Genomic DNA, 17,272 nt, shown 5'->3' with positions numbered 1-17,272 from the left:
TATCCCTTGTTCTTGTGGAGGAGTTCAACTCATTAAATGTCTACTGGAAATACAATACAGAGAAGAGGAAACAGTCTAGGCGACCCACTTAGTGGAAGAAGGAAAGGCTGTGGACCTTGTCTATTTGGACTTCAGTAAAGCCTTTGACATCAATTCCCACACCATTCTCCTGGAGAAACTGATTGCTCATGGCTTGGATGGTTGCACTGCTTCCTGGGTAAAAATCTGTCTGGATGGCTGTGCCAAGAAGGTGGTGGAGAATGGAGTTAAATCCACTGGTGGCTGGTCACCGGTGCTCCCTAGGACTCAGTATTGGGGCCAATCACATTTAATATCTTCTCAATTATCTGGATGAGGGGGTCAAGGGCAAGTTGAGTGATAATGTTGATCAGCTGGAGGGCAGGAAGGCTCTCCAGAGGGACCTGGACAGCATGGATCCATGCGCTGAGGCCAGCTGTATGAGGTTTAACAAGGCCAAGTGCTAGATCCTGCATTTGAGTCACAATAACCCTAGGCAGCACTACAAGCCAGGGGCAGTGTCTGGAAAGCTGCCAAGCAGAAAAGGACCTGGGAGTGCTGGTCAATAACATGATCCAGGGTGTGCCCAGGTGGCCAAGAAGGCCGATGGCATCCTGGCCTGGATCAGCCCTGGTGTGGCAGCAGGAGCAGGGCAGTGACTGTCCCCCTGTACTCAGCACTGCTGAGGCCACAGCTCCAATCCTGTGCTCAGCTCTGGGCCCCTCACTGCAGGAAAGACATTGAGGGGCTGGAGCGTGTCCAGGGAAGGGCAACGGAGCTGGGGAAGGGTCTGGAGCACAAGTCTCATAAGGAACAGCTGAGGGAGCTCAGAGTGTTTAGCCTAGGGAAAAGGAGGACCTTAATGCTCTCTACAGCTACCCAAAATGAGGTTACAGCCAGGTGTGGGTCAGTCTCTCACCCCAGATAAAAAGTGATAAGAACAAGAGGAAGTAGCCTCAAGTTGTGCTAAGGGAGTTTTAGATTGGATATTAGAACAAGTTTTTTCAGTGAAAGGGTTCTCAGGCATTGGAACGTGCTACCCAGGGAAGTGGTGGAGTTGCCATGCCTGAAGGTATTTAAAAGACATGCAGATGTGCACTTGGGGACACTTGGCAGTGCTTGGTTAATGGTTGGACTTGAAAACCTTAGAGGTCTTTCCCAACCTTAATGGTTTTATGATTCTATTAAAGCTTGATGGCAGCAAAAAATGGGGCAGGGTGTGTGTACAACTTTCAGTGTCTTTCAAAAATTGAAATTTTGAACAATCAAGCAGAAGCCTGCTCTAGCTGCAACTTGCACAGATTGCAAATTTTGGTAACATTTGAACTAAACAGAAATAGTATGTCCTGAATTCCCTAACTAAAAGATAGGAGTCACTATACCCAATTGCAAGGTTGATCATAATGCTGTGCTTCTGCATATAGACTACTCATAGGAGAAATATCAGGTATTTGGTGTTCTATGCCACAAAGAAGCATCAATGAAAAAAAGTGAACATCTTAAGAAAAACAGAGGGCAGAATGTCAGGAAAGAGGAAGGTGAAAATGTTGGCTGCAGGAACAAGATCCTGGAAGTGGCAGAAGATCCTGGAGAACAGGGACTTACATAAACATGAATGCTGGGTTATGGCCAGGGACCTTCACCAGTAGCACTTGCAGGTGGCCAACACTAACAGCAGTGGCACAGCAGGAACCAACCCAGCTTTCCAGGCCAGCAGTGACCTCCCTGCAGGAATGAGAAGTTGAGACCTAGGGAACATAATGCTGCAGGAGGAGAATTTGAATTAGAATAACTAGAGTAGAAGCCTTAATCTCTCTGGTCCTGAAATAAACCATAGTATTCAGGTCCACTAGAGGCTGTCATTTATTTTGTCTTGCCTGTGACAGCACGCAGCTAAACTTGAGTCCTTGCAGGCCACTTCCAATCGAAGCTGATGCAGACTAAATATGGCTCTAAACAATTCTGCTAGCTTGCACAGAAAAAGCTGACAGACACTTATTTTTCTGACTTTTAACATCCGGAGACCAGATCACACCTACTCTTCACAGTCCCAACTCTAAATTCAGTAATTTTACTTAGAACCTCCCTCTCAGTTCCCTCTTTGGCCATTTACAACTCTTCATTATAATTCAATGCTCCTCATTAACATTTTCTGCCTTACAGCTGAAATCAAATACACTTGACACTAAACTTTTATTGGGTCTTTGGAAAACATTTTGCATTTTGTGGCTGCCTTTCAGTCTGTGTGAGGATGCCAGTGATTCAAGATTTCAACTGCTCTTCCCATCTGTTCTGAATGAACAGTAATGCTGAGACCCATCAGCTAAATGAGATTTTGCCTAGCCCCAAATAACAGCACTTTGTACAGGTACCTGATTGACACAGCCTTATTTTCAGTTGTTCTGCTCCCCACCACATACCTGTCTGGTTATTCCATATATTCACTTCTCCCTCCTCCATGTTTTAAAATTTCTTGTTATATATATCTGATTTTACAGAAGCACAAAAAAACTCAACTGAGTAAAATTATCAAAGAAATTCCTCTGATTTCTGTTTCAGAGTGGACAAACTTCACTTGAATTGGGAAAGGCTTTGCCTGAATGCAGCTTATTTGAAGCAAAGCTTGAAGTCATTACTTTTCATGCTTCTCTGAAATAGAATTAGCCTAAAAACATCCCTTTTGGTATATCTCTCATACAAATTCTTTTAGGACCCAAAACCAAGATTATTCTATATCTGAAAATAAAATGCCTAACACTAGTGGTTCTACTGAATGTACACAGACTAGTGGATAACATGCTGCTTAGCTAACATGCTAACATACTGGAACCCAAGTACTAATGATGAAGTGCCAAAAGAAAACCCTTTAGATATTTACTAGAACAGATGCCTACTCCAAAACATTGCACAAAAGAGGTCCTTGCAAAGGTGACAGCCATTTTTTGTAAAATATAAAATGACACACTGACAACCATAGTATCTTCTCTTTGAGTCACTCACACATTTTGTACACCCATGCAATGGCAAGCAATAAATTGAGTATGTTGAGGAAACTCTCATTCCCTCAGCACATCCTTTGCTCAGTATTGGGTGCAGCTCACAGCCTATTACAGCAAGAGCTGATGGCTGGTAGGTGTTCGTCCTTTTCCATCTCAGAAATCTTCTCACATGAGATACAAACCATTTCAATCCAAATGAGATGAAGAAAGTAAGTTTGCATATAATATTGTTCTAGCTCATTTCTTTTAAAAGGAACTGCCAGCTCCCAGATACTGAACAGGGTAAGAAGCAGTAAGTAGTACTTGCAGAGAAATGTTGCTTGACACCTTGCATTTGGGAAAATTTATTGAAAACAGAAAAGCCATGTTGGGTCTAACTTTCATTCTACATTTCAGCCACCGTACTGAATCCTTCTGTACTGAATCCTCACCCAGCATCTGCCATAAAGCACTCCATGGTACAGAGAAAGAATGTTTATGCTTGTTTATCCTCTTTTGAGTGTGACAACACTACTGTCTAAGGTTTCTCTGCACTGGCTTGCTGACTCTACCATAAGCATGGAACTGTCTTATCTAAGCCGTTCAGGGAGTTGTGTTCAGAGCTGCAAGATGTAGCTCTGCAAGATGCTCAGCAAGAGGCTGCAGCTCCTAATACTGAAAGGAGCTTGTTTTCCACCATCAGCCTACTGAGAGTTACCATTGCTGGGTTTTATGCTACAGAGACCAGCGGTGGTACATGTAAACATAACTGATCCCTCCACACTTTAGGCATTGTATTATGGACAGCACCTGTGTAATTCTGTCCTTTTCTCCTATCAATCCTATTGAATGCAAAGAAAACACAGCTCTCTGGAGACACTCTCCTTCTTACACCTTCTGACAAGAGTACTGGTATAAAAACAGCTCAAGTTTTTATACCTTGAGCTGTTTGCTTATATACTCCTTCTTACACCTTCTGACAAGAGTACTGGTATAAAAACAGCTCAAGTGCTGCAAATTCCCAAATCAGGAATTACACTCCACAAGCCAAATGGGTGCAGTTTGACTTCCTGCACAGACTCAAAACCCTGAAGGCACTCTCAGAAGTGACTGCATTCAGTTGATTTTTGCCTGCCACATCCACCAATAGGGAAGCAGCAGGAGATACCATCGTTGCTGTCAGCTCTTGAGTTAACAGGAAAGCCATGGGGGCCTGGCTGTTCCAGCTGACCTACACCAGCAGCCAGGGCACTGGGAAAGGTTGTACTCCTTCCAGCCTCACTACTCCTGAAGCCTATGTACCTATGCTTGCCTTAGAACAATATAAGAGAGATCATTTCTACTCCTCAGGGTTTTTTGGATCAAATTTTGACATAATACAATTGGGAGAAAAAATGATCTCATGAAACATATACTTCAGGGAGGAAAGGGAATAAAGGTATGCTTCAAATTGATCTGGAAATATTTTCCCATGTGATATAGTTACGCTTGTCTATTACGAAAATGAAATCTGCTAGTGAAGGAAAGAAACAGTGGCATGGAGCACAAATTCAGCTAAACAAACAAAAATTTTTCAAAAAACAAAACCCCTTTATAATATGTAAATTCAAATAAAAACATAACATGACCCTTCTGTCCCCAAGAAGGCAAAAACAACATCCCAACCAACCCCCAAATATCTGCTATCTGGGCTTCCCTGCATTCATCTGAAAACCAAGTGACTTAAGTGTGACCAAAGCAAGCCATAAAACCACTAATTGCAACTCACAGACAGTCACCTCCTGCCCTCTGGAATAGATCCCATCTGCTGCTCCTCTTACTTTCTAAAGGATTCACAGCTTCATTGCTATGAGTTGAAACGCACTTTAAAAAACCATCTTCTCTAGACAGTACCCTGCCACCTTCCTTTGTTTCTGTCCTATCGATTATGGGAATGGCAGCATGCTGGTCTGCTTTCACATCCTCTCTGCCATGGCCTTCCTCATCGTGCCAGATTGTCATCCACACAGGAATGGGATATCGCTTGATGCCTTCATAGGAGCTGGAAATGCATCTGGTTTGCACACCTGGCAAGCTGGCAGAGCAGTGCTCAGCAAAGACCACCTGCTGAGGCAGAGCCACACCTCCTGGCTACTACACCTCTCGTGCTGCCGCCAGCCCAGCCTGCACAGGACACTGCTAACCTACAAACTTCATCTGCAAAAGATGCCGCAGAGGCCGAGTGCTGCTCCATGAGAAGTGTAAAAACTGCTTGGCTGCTTTCCACTTTTCCAACAGAAGAACAGCTTTCTCTTTTACTGAGATGCACACAAACCCTTGTCATACATGACAAACCCACATTGTAGAGCTGCTTGGCTTTCATCCTTAAGTTTCCAATGCAGAACACAGCCTACGTCAGGAATGCTCTGATCAAATCATACGTTCTTAGTTTGTCCTTGGTTGTCAACAGGGCTCAGAACACAGACTTTTTTTGTAGACATGAGTATTAGTAAACACTGCCTCTGGTACAATACAGTAGCTGCTCTTGTATATTTAAAAGGCAGCTGTTTCTAATTGAGAAAATATGGAATAGGATATCTTCCAAACATCTTTCCACGAACTTGCAACAAGGCTTTGCTATTTCTAAATAAATGAATAAAGCTATTTGGGAAAATTTTGAGGGACAGGAAGCAACACTGAACTCCAAATTAAGAAAAGATTCAACTTCTGAAGCACAGTCCATTACTACAGAATAGTAATTCCATCCTGAGTGAAGGAGCTTGGTTCCTGGACACTGCTTTTCCCCACTCCAAAACCAATAAATTGGGATAATGGGCAATTACACGAAACTGTAAATGCTCTGTATTTTTATTTAAGCTACTGAGCAGCATTTACACTTATTAAAGCTACCTGATCTCCAAACCAACATTGCCCAGACAGCATGGCTGGAGTCCCAGGTTACATCCCAACACTGAAGAAAAACCAGCTGACCACCTCTGCACCATCTGTACAACCTGTGGGTAACCATTCACAATCACTCCCTTTCCCACTGCTATCCTATCTAAGGCACTCACCTGCTAGCCACAGTTCTTCTGCAGAGCAGGAACCAAGAAGTGAAGGTGAGCACATGAACACTCTGGAGAAGTTTGAAGCCAGCTGATCACCTCACTCTGCACTGCCAGTTCCCGAGTATTTATGCTTCTGGCTTAACACTATTTTCACATGGCTCTATATAGGAAATGCCAGCACAGTGTTGGGCACAGCTGCATATACAGTCCTGCTTTAAAGCCTTTGTAAAATATTTCCTAAAGAGAAATTAAGTCTGGGACATCTTTCAGAAATATTTAGAACAGGTTTGTGTCAAAGTTGCCAAATAGGTAAAGGGGCATGTAGTGGGGGATTAGCCTGCGTAAAATAAGCATGCTTAATATATTAGTTTCACATTCACGACTTATAAAATATTAATTTATCGCCATTTTTTCATCTTTGTGGTGTATGACATAGTACAACACAATGCCAGAGATCTAGAAGTGAGAGATTAATTTCTGAAAACCATGTGTGGTTCATAAAAACAACAAACCCACTCCTTCAACAGATGCTTAAAAATATATGCATGCTTCGTTAGTCTAATTTGTCCGCTCAGAGCCTAGTCCAAAACTGCAGAAAATGTTCCAAAACCACATCAAGTGCCACAGAGACCTCTGTGCATAATAACAAAAACAAACATGATCAGCAGGCATTAAGGACCTCAATCTGCAGGCGAAGTCTGATTTGCGCATAACAGCTGGATGAAGCATTTTCACCAACCAAAACATTGACACCACAATGTAATGTGCAACTGATTGCAGACAAACAAACCACAATCAGAACAGCCAATTTTCTAACTAGCACCAAACTGTGGAAATATGAGAAGCCAGAGAGAACAACAACTGAGACCTCTGGAAAACAATTCAAATGTAGAGAGTAAGACAAAAGTATTCTGGAAAACCCAAAAATGTACATTAAGCTGTCAGCTTTGCAGTGTGGATTTGGAAGGGCAGTAATGTGAAACCTGTTTCTTACACCGCAATAATGATTATTATCTTGCCTCCAGGATTTTTTGGGGTGTGTTTTGTGTTGTTTCCGAGTCTTGAAAACCATGAAGTTTTCTCACATGCTTTGGTAAGAACTCAATCAGCAAGATATCAGAGAGTTTCAGATCGAAGGCCAACTACAAAACCAACTATGCAACCCGAGTCCATCACATCCTTTATCAACATCACCTCCCTCCCTCAAAAGCCAACAACAGTGCAATAGTCACTGTATGGCAAGCCCATCCTGCCCATGCCATACACACAGACGAACAGGAAGCTTTGCTAAAAAAGACACAGATGTCTTCTTAACAAACGATTAAAACAGGCAAGTCCTGCTACTGTCACATTACATGGGATCAACCAGAGATTTCCATTACTGGCATCTTTTTAAAAAAAACTTTAATCCAGGTAAACTCCACGTGCAGCTTCTTTAAAAGTCTTCATAAGCAGACAAAAAATCTAGCAAGAATCTGACAGTTTACTTGGACAAGAAATAAATATTTTTCTGTCCAGAATGTGCAGCGCACTTGAAAATAAGAACACACCTGAAATTACAGCTGTGAAAGTGGCTCTTACATGGAGCTGTTTCAGCTATGCTGGTGGTAAAATTATTCGGACTGTGATTCAAGAAGTCTTCTCTCAAATGCAGCTGTATAAAGGTAACTGGGAAGTGCAGCAACCCCCATTTCAAAACCTCCAGCCATGAGGTTTTGGTGAGATGGGCCTCCTTATGACATCCTAAGATCAAGACAATTGTTAAACCCCAGTTATGCAACATGACCACATACAGCACAAAGCAGAAATCTAAAAAATTAGAAATGCCAACCTGCACTTCAAAATAACCACAGCACATGTCCCCTCTCCTTCAGGCAGAAACAATGAAACTGATACTCATCTTCCTAAAGATATTTCCTTAATGGTAACAACAACTAATGCGGCAGACACAAAACACAACACATATTAAGGTAAATAAACTGGAAGAAAGAAATCACAGCTACGTAGTAGTTCTTTCATCATCAACAAGCAGATGCTTCAGAGGGGTGACAGGAATACTCCCTTTTCCTGCCAACCCTACTCTCCCTTAAAACACTAAAAATTTCAGCTCAAGATGGGGAAAGAATACACCTCTTTTTCTTCATCTTAGATAATGTCTAGATCAAGACTCAAAGCATGAGCACTTTCAAAGCATCCTTTTGTAAACATATGCATGCTTTCAGGTACAGGTATTTAGATGTGTGGGGGTGGGAATACCTGCACACCGACTTTAATTCTATACAGTGCAATGTTATTCCCATGAACCTAAAGTATGCTTGAATTTCAACGAATAAATCAATATAAGAACAGAGCATTAGCGGCATATTTCTTACACTGTATGTATGACTCATACAAGAAATAAGCACAAATGTTAGCACTCACTGTTCCCTTCAGGGCACCAAATCTCCATCCCCAGGCAAACAAACAAAATACCCAAGAATGCATGAGGGCAGGACTGTGGCTAATGTGCTCATCAACAAAATACCACTCAGTTATGAGCTACAAGTCCTGTGTGTTAAGGAACATGATAATTAACTAGGAATTCACATCCTCAGAGTGGCACATTTCTGTACCACTTCTTCCAGTTAATGAATATCAAACTAGATAGCTCTTTTTTAAAACACAAACATCTACTTGCTTTCAAAAATCTGTGGTGGTAAGTCATAACTACCCAAAAGGTGGGACAGGACTCATGTATTGTACAAAATACTGTCATCTGGAAGTGACCATTCAAAAGCAATCAGTTCTCATTAAAGCATCTTGGCTTTTGGCAATTTTTGTCTTTTGCAAGACAAAAAAAGGGCACCAACTCTTCTCAGTGTCACTGTTCTCGTAAATATAAAAAAAAAATTCACTTGAAAATATACAGAAATTCAGGAAAGCCAAGAGAGCTACCACAGAGTTTTCTTATATTATTCTTAGGTTATTATTTCTGATACTATTGAAGAGAAATTGTGTGTCTGAAAAGGCTCCCCCAAAGGAGAAAGAGTTTTTGCCCAAAGTACCAGATGCATACTATTGGAGGATTTCTATTAAGGATTATTGAGATTTTAATCATGGCTTTGTCTTAATATGTCACATGTATTCCATTACTAATATTATAGGGGAAACAGAAGAAATATGTTTACTCTGACAAGAGAGAATAAGTCGCTTTCCTTTGCCCCCAAGGAGGAAAAATGGTATTATATCCCTGTGAAAATGCTCAAGATATTATGGGCAAGAGAAATAAATACTTAGTGCAAATAGTTTAACAAACTCTAGCAGAAACAAGCTATCACATATTTGAAGTCTGCTAGGCTTCATGCTGACGTTTGGTGAAACAACAGAATAAAATGTTTTGCACCTCCTGTGCCTTCTACTGATGGCACAAATTTCGGCTGGCACAAATGCTAATGACTATTCCAGCTAAAATCAGCTTCCTTCCAATGCTATTAGATTTGCATAGTATGAGGATCTAAAATATCCTGGAGTTCAGTTTATTTGAAGATAAACACACTAGCAAGATCTGAAACAAGAACAATGCTTTTAAGACACCTTATTATTTACAAATGAACAAAATAATACAGCAAGAGTAAAGAAATTGTTAAAGTCTAGGCAGCAAGGCAACTCATTTTACTGACTAGAGCCTAACACAGTCCCAGCTCATTTCACCATGAGCTGGTTTCATGACAGCAACTGATTACTCAAGAGACTGTGGGTGTTAATGTGAGTGGTAAACAAGCTCCCTTTACCTTGGGAGCTTTCCTTGATTTTACAAAAGGATAAAAGAGAAAAAAAAAAAAAAAGAAAAAACCCCACATTTTTCAACAGCTGCTCCTTCTCTCAAAAATACAAGAAAACTGGTGGAATGATATTGATCCCCTCTAGCACACACTGAAAGCCATAAAACAGCTTATTTCTGACTGCCTGAATTAAAAAAATCATCTCTCTAGAATGATCACCTATCCCTACATTTTAGATTGATAATTACTGATCCAGGTACACAGCTCCACAAGTACAGGACTGGATGCTCTACCAGCCAAGGCAAATGTGTTCTCCATTAAAAAAAAAAAAAAAAAAAAAAAAAAAAGAGAGAACAGATTATTTTCATCTTGGCAAGATATTAGTAGCACTTATCAAGTCGTAATGTCAGAAAATCAGAGCATAAAACCAAAGGTTAAATACAAACACTTTCTAAAAACATAGTCAAGGAAAACCAAAGCCTTATTAATATGAAGGTTTTGTTCCAAGACCTGTGGTTTTATATCCTGCAGCAAACGTTGATGACCAGCACAACATGAATTTTGCTTAAGCTGCAATAAAAAATAAGAGTCGCTTTTGGGAAAAAAAGAAAGACAACAAGCTAAAGCCCATATTCTGGCCCCTTGTGTGTGATGCAACATTTCACCATATTGTCTACATTTTAGAAGGCTGACATGTTAATGGCAGCACTAAAGTCTGCTGTGGAGAACAAGTTGTCCTTGACTCTGCATGATACTGAAGACAAATTCCTGCCTGATCTATGAAAATGTGAGTCAGAGCTACTGATGCTGGGTGTGTGGTGAAACATGCCAAGATCACCATGAAATCCTAGCAGAGGACTGAGGCTTTGTCTGTCAGTCACTCACCTGCTCATCCCAGCCTGTCAGCTGTCAGTCTCAGCTGTAAAAAGCTGCCCATGAAAATGTATCACAGCCTCCCTTATCCTCAGTGTTTTACAGCATAATAATAAAATATGTATTAAGCCAGCACAGCAAAAAATCATGCCTGACTGCTCTTGCTGAATACAAACATGGGAGTAATCTCAAAAATCTAATTGGCTTGCCAACACTTGACTTCTTTTATTATAATTTTCTAGTACATAATGGTAGCAATCTAAGAATTTAATTTCTTGAAATTATTAGATAGCTGTTCTTCTTTCTGTATCACATCTTTGAATTGAAGTCTACACTTATAACCCAATACATTTTTCAGGTAAATCTGAAAGCAGTTCCACCTCTACAAAGTAACTTTTTATCATACAGTTACTAAATCCGTAATTGTTACAATTGTTAATTGCTATCCCCCTATTTTAAATATGTACAAGGCTCTTGAGTGATTTTGACAAGCTTGCTATTCGATCTTCTCACCAGGGGTTGAAAAAATGACACAGAAGGGAAAATTTTACCACCTGTAGCACAGCTGACATGGAAGGAACAAATCCAGAATTCCTCCAGTACCATAATCAGTAATGTATCAGCTCTCCTTCTGCTTCTGACCATCTCATTCTATTCTCAAGGAAATTCTGTTTATTTAGAATGAATGAAGGTAAAAAGCAACAATACTAGACAAAACATATGGAAAAGAACAAACCCATGACAAAACAAAATCCCAAACTAAATATGACATTTTGTCAAACACAAAATCTTGCCAGGACTAGACACTAACAAAAGAACCAGTCACACTGCTATCACAGCGAATTGGGAATTGCCATACAGTATCCACAGTGCATGTAACCATAGATGATGTCAGTGTGGGGGACAAAGAGAGCTCTTTTCATGAGGAGACCAAGCTAAATGAATACAGGGATTAAGGAAAGGTTAAAATGAAGTCCCAGCACTCTCACTAGAGTAGCAGTCCTTTGCTAGCACTGTGTGAGCGCTGAGGAAGTGGGAGGCAGCAGCGCTGGTGACAGCAGGGCGCCGTGCTGGCCGCTGTCCCCAGAGGCAGCGTTGGTACTGACCTGCCCCAGCATGTCCGGCGCGATGGGGAACGTGGGCCAGATGGCCGAGTACACCCCGAAGAACACGAGCCAGAGCAGCATGCTCCCCCAGACGGCCAGGTGACTGAACTGCCAAGGAACAGGGAGAGAAGCAGAGTCAACACACGGCACTTCTTCCATCCACCCAGCCCGAAGTGTTTCCCTGTTCAGGACTCTGTCGGTCTCACTCAGGCCTGTCTACTGCTCTTGGTTTTGGGCCAGTAGCACAGGTTGTTCAAACAGCACAAACCACTTCTCTTTAATCTTTGCCTCATAGAAGGGCAGACAGATACTCTTCTCAGCCAATCTGTCTTGTTTGGAGCTCCAAAAACTCGTCAGATTTTCCATGAAACCATAATTTCTCTCATCTAGTTCCTGTATCCTGCCATGCACATTCCAGATTCAACACGTAAATCAAGGTAGAAATTTTCAAACGCTCAGGTTAAAGTTCACATGGACAAATCCCCTAAGGCAGTGTACATGTACAAGCCATACACATCACTTACCTTCTCTGGAGGAAGGTTCGGTGTTGTATAATACACTACCTCAATCAACATCTACTGATCAACTTTGGGGTTTTTTGTTTTAAAGGTGTTCTAACTGATTTACAGACATGCAATGCAGTTTGCATCTTTACTGGTTCTTTAGCCTGTAGACTCACTAAGAGAAAATAAAGAATATTAAATGACCAAGAGCATATCCAGCACAAACTTCTTCTTAGTCGCATTAAAGTAATTTTTCCTACACAGCCAAACTGTTTTTCTGCTCAGGATGATTTAAGCTGTTTTACTTTTACACCACAGTGGATGGAACCAGTAATTTCAGTTGTAACAAGCAACTGAGCTCATTATTGGCTCCAACTTTTCTGGATGCCAACAACTCCTGTGGCTGATGACTTTGGCTCCAATTCAGAGAAGTACCTGCATAAATCTTAATTACTAATTACATATGAGTTCAGGAACATGGGAATGAATTCACATACTGGGTGCTGGTGGACACAGCGTGTTTGTTCAGCTCTTGGCTTTATACTTCCTACGGGATGACTCTGTCTGTTGACTTTTTGAACAGCATGTCTGAGAACCAAAGAAGTGTCTGAGTATCGTGTTCTGCTTGCTGTGAGATAAATACAAACTTCTGGAAGAAGAAGATTGCTCCTAATCTGCAACCACTGGACATCCTCAGAAAGGACAGCTTTCTGCAGCACAGGCAGTGAAAACAAACAAGCAAGGAACCTGCAGCAGCAGTGCAGACTGACAGATAGCTGGGATCAACTAGAGACTACCTTACAGTAGAACCATTCATACGACAAAATGTCAGAGGCAATGAAAAGAACACTCTTCTAGGCACTCTCAGAAAGCTCGAATTTTATTAAACTCTGAAAGTTGCTGGGCTAATAATAAGACATAAGATAGGCCCCTTCCTGGAGACACACAGTGGGCAAGAAGATTTGTTTTCAAACTTTGCTGTTTATTCTGTTTCCAGGAGATCTGACCTCAGTAAATAAACAACTCCTTATGTAAAACTAACAAACAAGAAACAAACTAACCAAAAAAATCCAGCCCCAAACCTGCACATAACAAAAAAGCTCCTCCAAAATACACACATCCATGCTCAATTCAGTTTAAATGTGAAGAAAAGTAAGAAATTGAAGGATTTCTTAAAAACACTTGGAGGACAAGAGGGATTTTATCCTTTCAGTCTACTTACTTTTCAGAAAACTGGGCACAATTCATGTCAAGATTCTGACTAGAAGCCCTGCCCTAGTGAGCAACTGTATGTTCAGCTCCCCAAAGATCAAGTACTGCAAGGCTGCTGCAAGAACTCATCCTTAACAAAAGTCAGCCCCATGCAACGGCAGATCAGCACCACCACTGCTTTCTGAAAAGAATGTGATACCTTCTCTTGAGCCACAGCCTTCCCCTCAGACAAGTGGACAGAAGGATCAGGATAGCTGGGACTGGTGCTTCCCTAGCTCCTGTACTTTATGACTACAACCAGTAAAAATAAAGGCAAGCAGAGAACCCAATCTCAGACATAGACTTATTTTGTAGGAAGTGTATTTATGCTAGTGAAATGACATCAGGTTTTTTTGTTTCACTCAGGTTTTTCTTTCTATTTGGCTGCTAAGACACTTTTCAACTTTTGCAGATCTTCACCCTTTTCAGCAGAATTCGCTCATTTTATATTGTCTTTACCTTCTTTTCATGGTCGTCCTAATCATCTCATTATCTCAGGCTTGTATCTGCCCAAACTGCTTCTCTGCCTTTAAAAGAGCTTCTACATTCTGGAAGAGCCTTCCTTGGCCTGATAGAAAATGTTCCTTATGGAGCCACTCCACCAACCTTTGCACTGTTGATTCTCCACTGACGTCTGCATTTACCCCTGGAGACTGCTCATGCAAAACCAGATGTGAGCCCATCAGATGCGTTAAATGAATGACAGAAAACAAGAAATAAAGATTCTTGCATAAAAACTAGACAGAGTGTGGCTCCCCTGTGTGCCCTGCTTATCTGAAACAGTTCCTACAGTGTGGTAAAGCAGTGATGAAAAAAGCTCTGTGTGTTTGGGAAAAAGCCTACTGCAGTGTTCCAGATAGGCCACACGTAACATGAAGCGACTCCACTCAACTTCCATGTGTGGATTTTATTATGCATTATGTTGCCACCTTCATCACAGCCTTTCTTTCCACACTACCTACTGGATATACCAGGCTGCCAAACACTTTGCGTTATTTATTTAAAGCTTTCTGCTGAAACCACCTTGTTCTCCCAAGTGGCAGTGTCCCTCTCACTCTCTAGAACAAATTGCCTGTAACCAATCCGCTTGATGATGGAGAAGAGGCTTAACTCAGTGTTGTAAATTTAATACTCTTCAAGTAACCTAAAGTTTCTCTGTGTGTTGATTCACTCACAGCTGAAACTATAACCAACATCAGATTTCGAGATGATGAAAGACACTTTTCCAAGCAATGGGACAGGATTTAGAAGTATATATAGAAAAAAGTGGATTATAACACAACTGTTGTGTGAATACTAATAATTTCTCTGTAAAGTGACAGAGTTATAGAACTCCAATACTTACTAAACATTATGGTATCTTTTAAAAAAGAAGTTTAGAAATGAGGAGATCATGATTATCCCCAAGTGACTGAAAAGACACACATTACCTATCCAGGGAAGATGAGAGAAGAGAAACCATCAAACAGTTCACAATAAAACAGGATCCAAACAAGGTCACATGCCTTCAATGCTGACTTGGTTATATGCTTTTCTGGTGCACAAGGGATTAATTTAAGGATTTTTGCATTTTAAAATGTTGATACACAACACAGAACTGATGCATAAGCAACAGTAAAAACACTCAGATTTTATTTTCAGATGAGAGAATGGGGCAGAAAATATTAACATCTCCCTAACAATTAAATAATCCATACAGATAGCATTTCATCTTTAAAATTCAGAACAGATGTCAGCTCATTGATCTTCACAATTCCTCTGGGAGGAATGAAATAAAACATTTTACAACTAACAGAAGCAATGAGGTTAACAAGACCTAAGCGAAACCCTCGAAGAAACTGTTAGAATAAGAATACATGTCCTCAAAACATCGTAGTCTTGAGGGCAGAGCTTCTTTGTATGTCATGAAAACTGGATTCCTATAAAGTATCTTACTGGTGTGGAGAAAAAGGGACTCCATCAAAATTTAAAAAAATAGTGTTTCAGAGGGGAAAGGAAGGGAGAAAGGTGTTGAAGGTTCATCAACACAGGAGCCCTCCCCTCCCTGTCCCTCACACCCTTTGGAGCACACTGCCCTGCTGGATTCTGTCACCTACCAGTAAGAGCACTTGCCCATTTCAAGTCAATAACTCAAATCAAGGAACCAACATAACTATTCAACTAACACACTTATTACACTAAGTTTCAAAAAGAAAAAACAAAAAACCAAAACAACTCAACCAATGTGCAGTCACCACTAGTTCTTTTTACCTGATTCAAAGATCAAAGCCTAGTTGTTTTTCTGTGGACAGACACCTTTCATTCCCTATTGCATTAATTTTGAAGGAGCTAAAGAGTACTGAGGATAATTTTCTTGATGCATTTTCTTAAGCAATTACACTAGTATGTTGATTTCATGCAAAATTTTCCTAATTTTTAAGTAGAGATGTTGACAATACACTTTTAGTGTACTCTTCCCACTTCTGTCAGGCTGCCATTTTTCATCACAGATATCATGTGATCTAGGAGTTCATTCTTCTCACATTCCATACTTAGGGAGATTAGCAGTCTATCCTTACATGAAAGACCCAATTAAAACTCTGAAGACCCAAATGATTTTTAGTACTTCTTATCTGTATCAATACTCATTAGGGAGGAAGGTGTGTTAATAAAATAAGAGATACTGGAAAGTACTTACTCTAGTCCATGCAGTTGTTTCCAAGCCGGCTTTCAGACAAACAGTGACTACAACATACTGCAAGGAAAAAGAAGAAAGAAGACAACCCCATTACTAACACTCTGAAATCCCAATCTCCCCTTTACACCTAAAAAGCCACTACCATTTAGGTAGCAGCCCAATAACTTGGCAGGGGATGCATGAAGGACAGAGCAGAAACTCTTGCTGGTGCATGTCTGGGAAAAAAAATTAAAAGGAAGAGGGAAAATAATGTACACAGCATCAGGGTGATGTTTTAAAAACACATATTTTCTTCAGGTTTACACCATTTTTTTGTGGTGAAAAAAAGGCTGGAAATAAATTCTACCATTCGAAAATTGCTACGATACACAAACTTACAGTGTAAACTATGTTTCCAACAAATAAATAGTCAACTCCCTGTCCATTCGTGAATACTGCATCTGAAAGAAGAAGATAAAGAAGACCACCTTTGTTATCAGTTTATCACCAGAATGGACAAAAGAACAAGGAGATTTTCAGGAGAAAATAACTGGTCCCAACCTTTCCTTTTTGAACATCAAAAAGCACTCCTAGAAACCGTGAGGTAATGGGAATGCAGAAGTTGGGTCTCAGACACAGTGCTTGGATAGAGCACACATCCATAGCTCCAGTTGCCAAAAGCTGGCCTAGCAAAGGAGCAGTGTTCACCACCCTAATACGTAATTTGCCTGTAAGAGCTGAGGTATGTCACTGCCACTTTTTCTGTTGCTATCTGTCCTGTACCCACTGTCACCTCTAACAATACTTATTATTTGCATGCCTGTGACAAAAAAGCAGTAAAACACCAGTTGACTTGTGGTGAGAGAGAGCTGAGTTAAGAGCAGGGACAGTTTAATTTGTAAAGGACAGATATAAACATGTACAATATCTCACTGGAGGTTAGCTCGATAACTGAGCAGTATTCAGTCTCTGGCCACCCCGTTCTCTATCAACTGTGCACAAGGGTGAGTACATACATGTTAATCTATCATTTGGAAGTGCCAAGCTTGGCAATACTTCAGATGTCATTTAGTCTCTCA

The 17,272-nt window shown here is 40.7% G+C and overlaps 1 protein-coding gene across 1 annotated transcript in view; it reads right to left on the bottom strand.

Annotated features, from left to right (window-relative positions):
• The window catches only part of ATP8A2 (ATPase phospholipid transporting 8A2), a 303,180-nt gene that overhangs the window by 81,028 nt on the left and 204,880 nt on the right, over positions 1-17,272 (bottom strand). The window contains exons 31-33 of the mRNA XM_041416052.1: positions 16,593-16,654; positions 16,215-16,271; positions 11,784-11,891 (exon numbers count right to left, since the gene is read on the bottom strand). Of these exons, the coding sequence (XP_041271986.1) occupies positions 11,784-11,891; positions 16,215-16,271; positions 16,593-16,654 (227 nt within the window). The remainder of the gene's footprint in view (positions 1-11,783; positions 11,892-16,214; positions 16,272-16,592; positions 16,655-17,272) is intronic.

The sequence above is a fragment of the Onychostruthus taczanowskii genome, unplaced genomic scaffold (assembly GCF_017590055.1).
Source record: "Onychostruthus taczanowskii isolate IOZ18803 unplaced genomic scaffold, ASM1759005v1 scaffold50, whole genome shotgun sequence".
Taxonomy (NCBI): domain Eukaryota; kingdom Metazoa; phylum Chordata; class Aves; order Passeriformes; family Passeridae; genus Onychostruthus; species Onychostruthus taczanowskii.
This window is presented reverse-complemented; position numbering and strand designations above follow the sequence as displayed.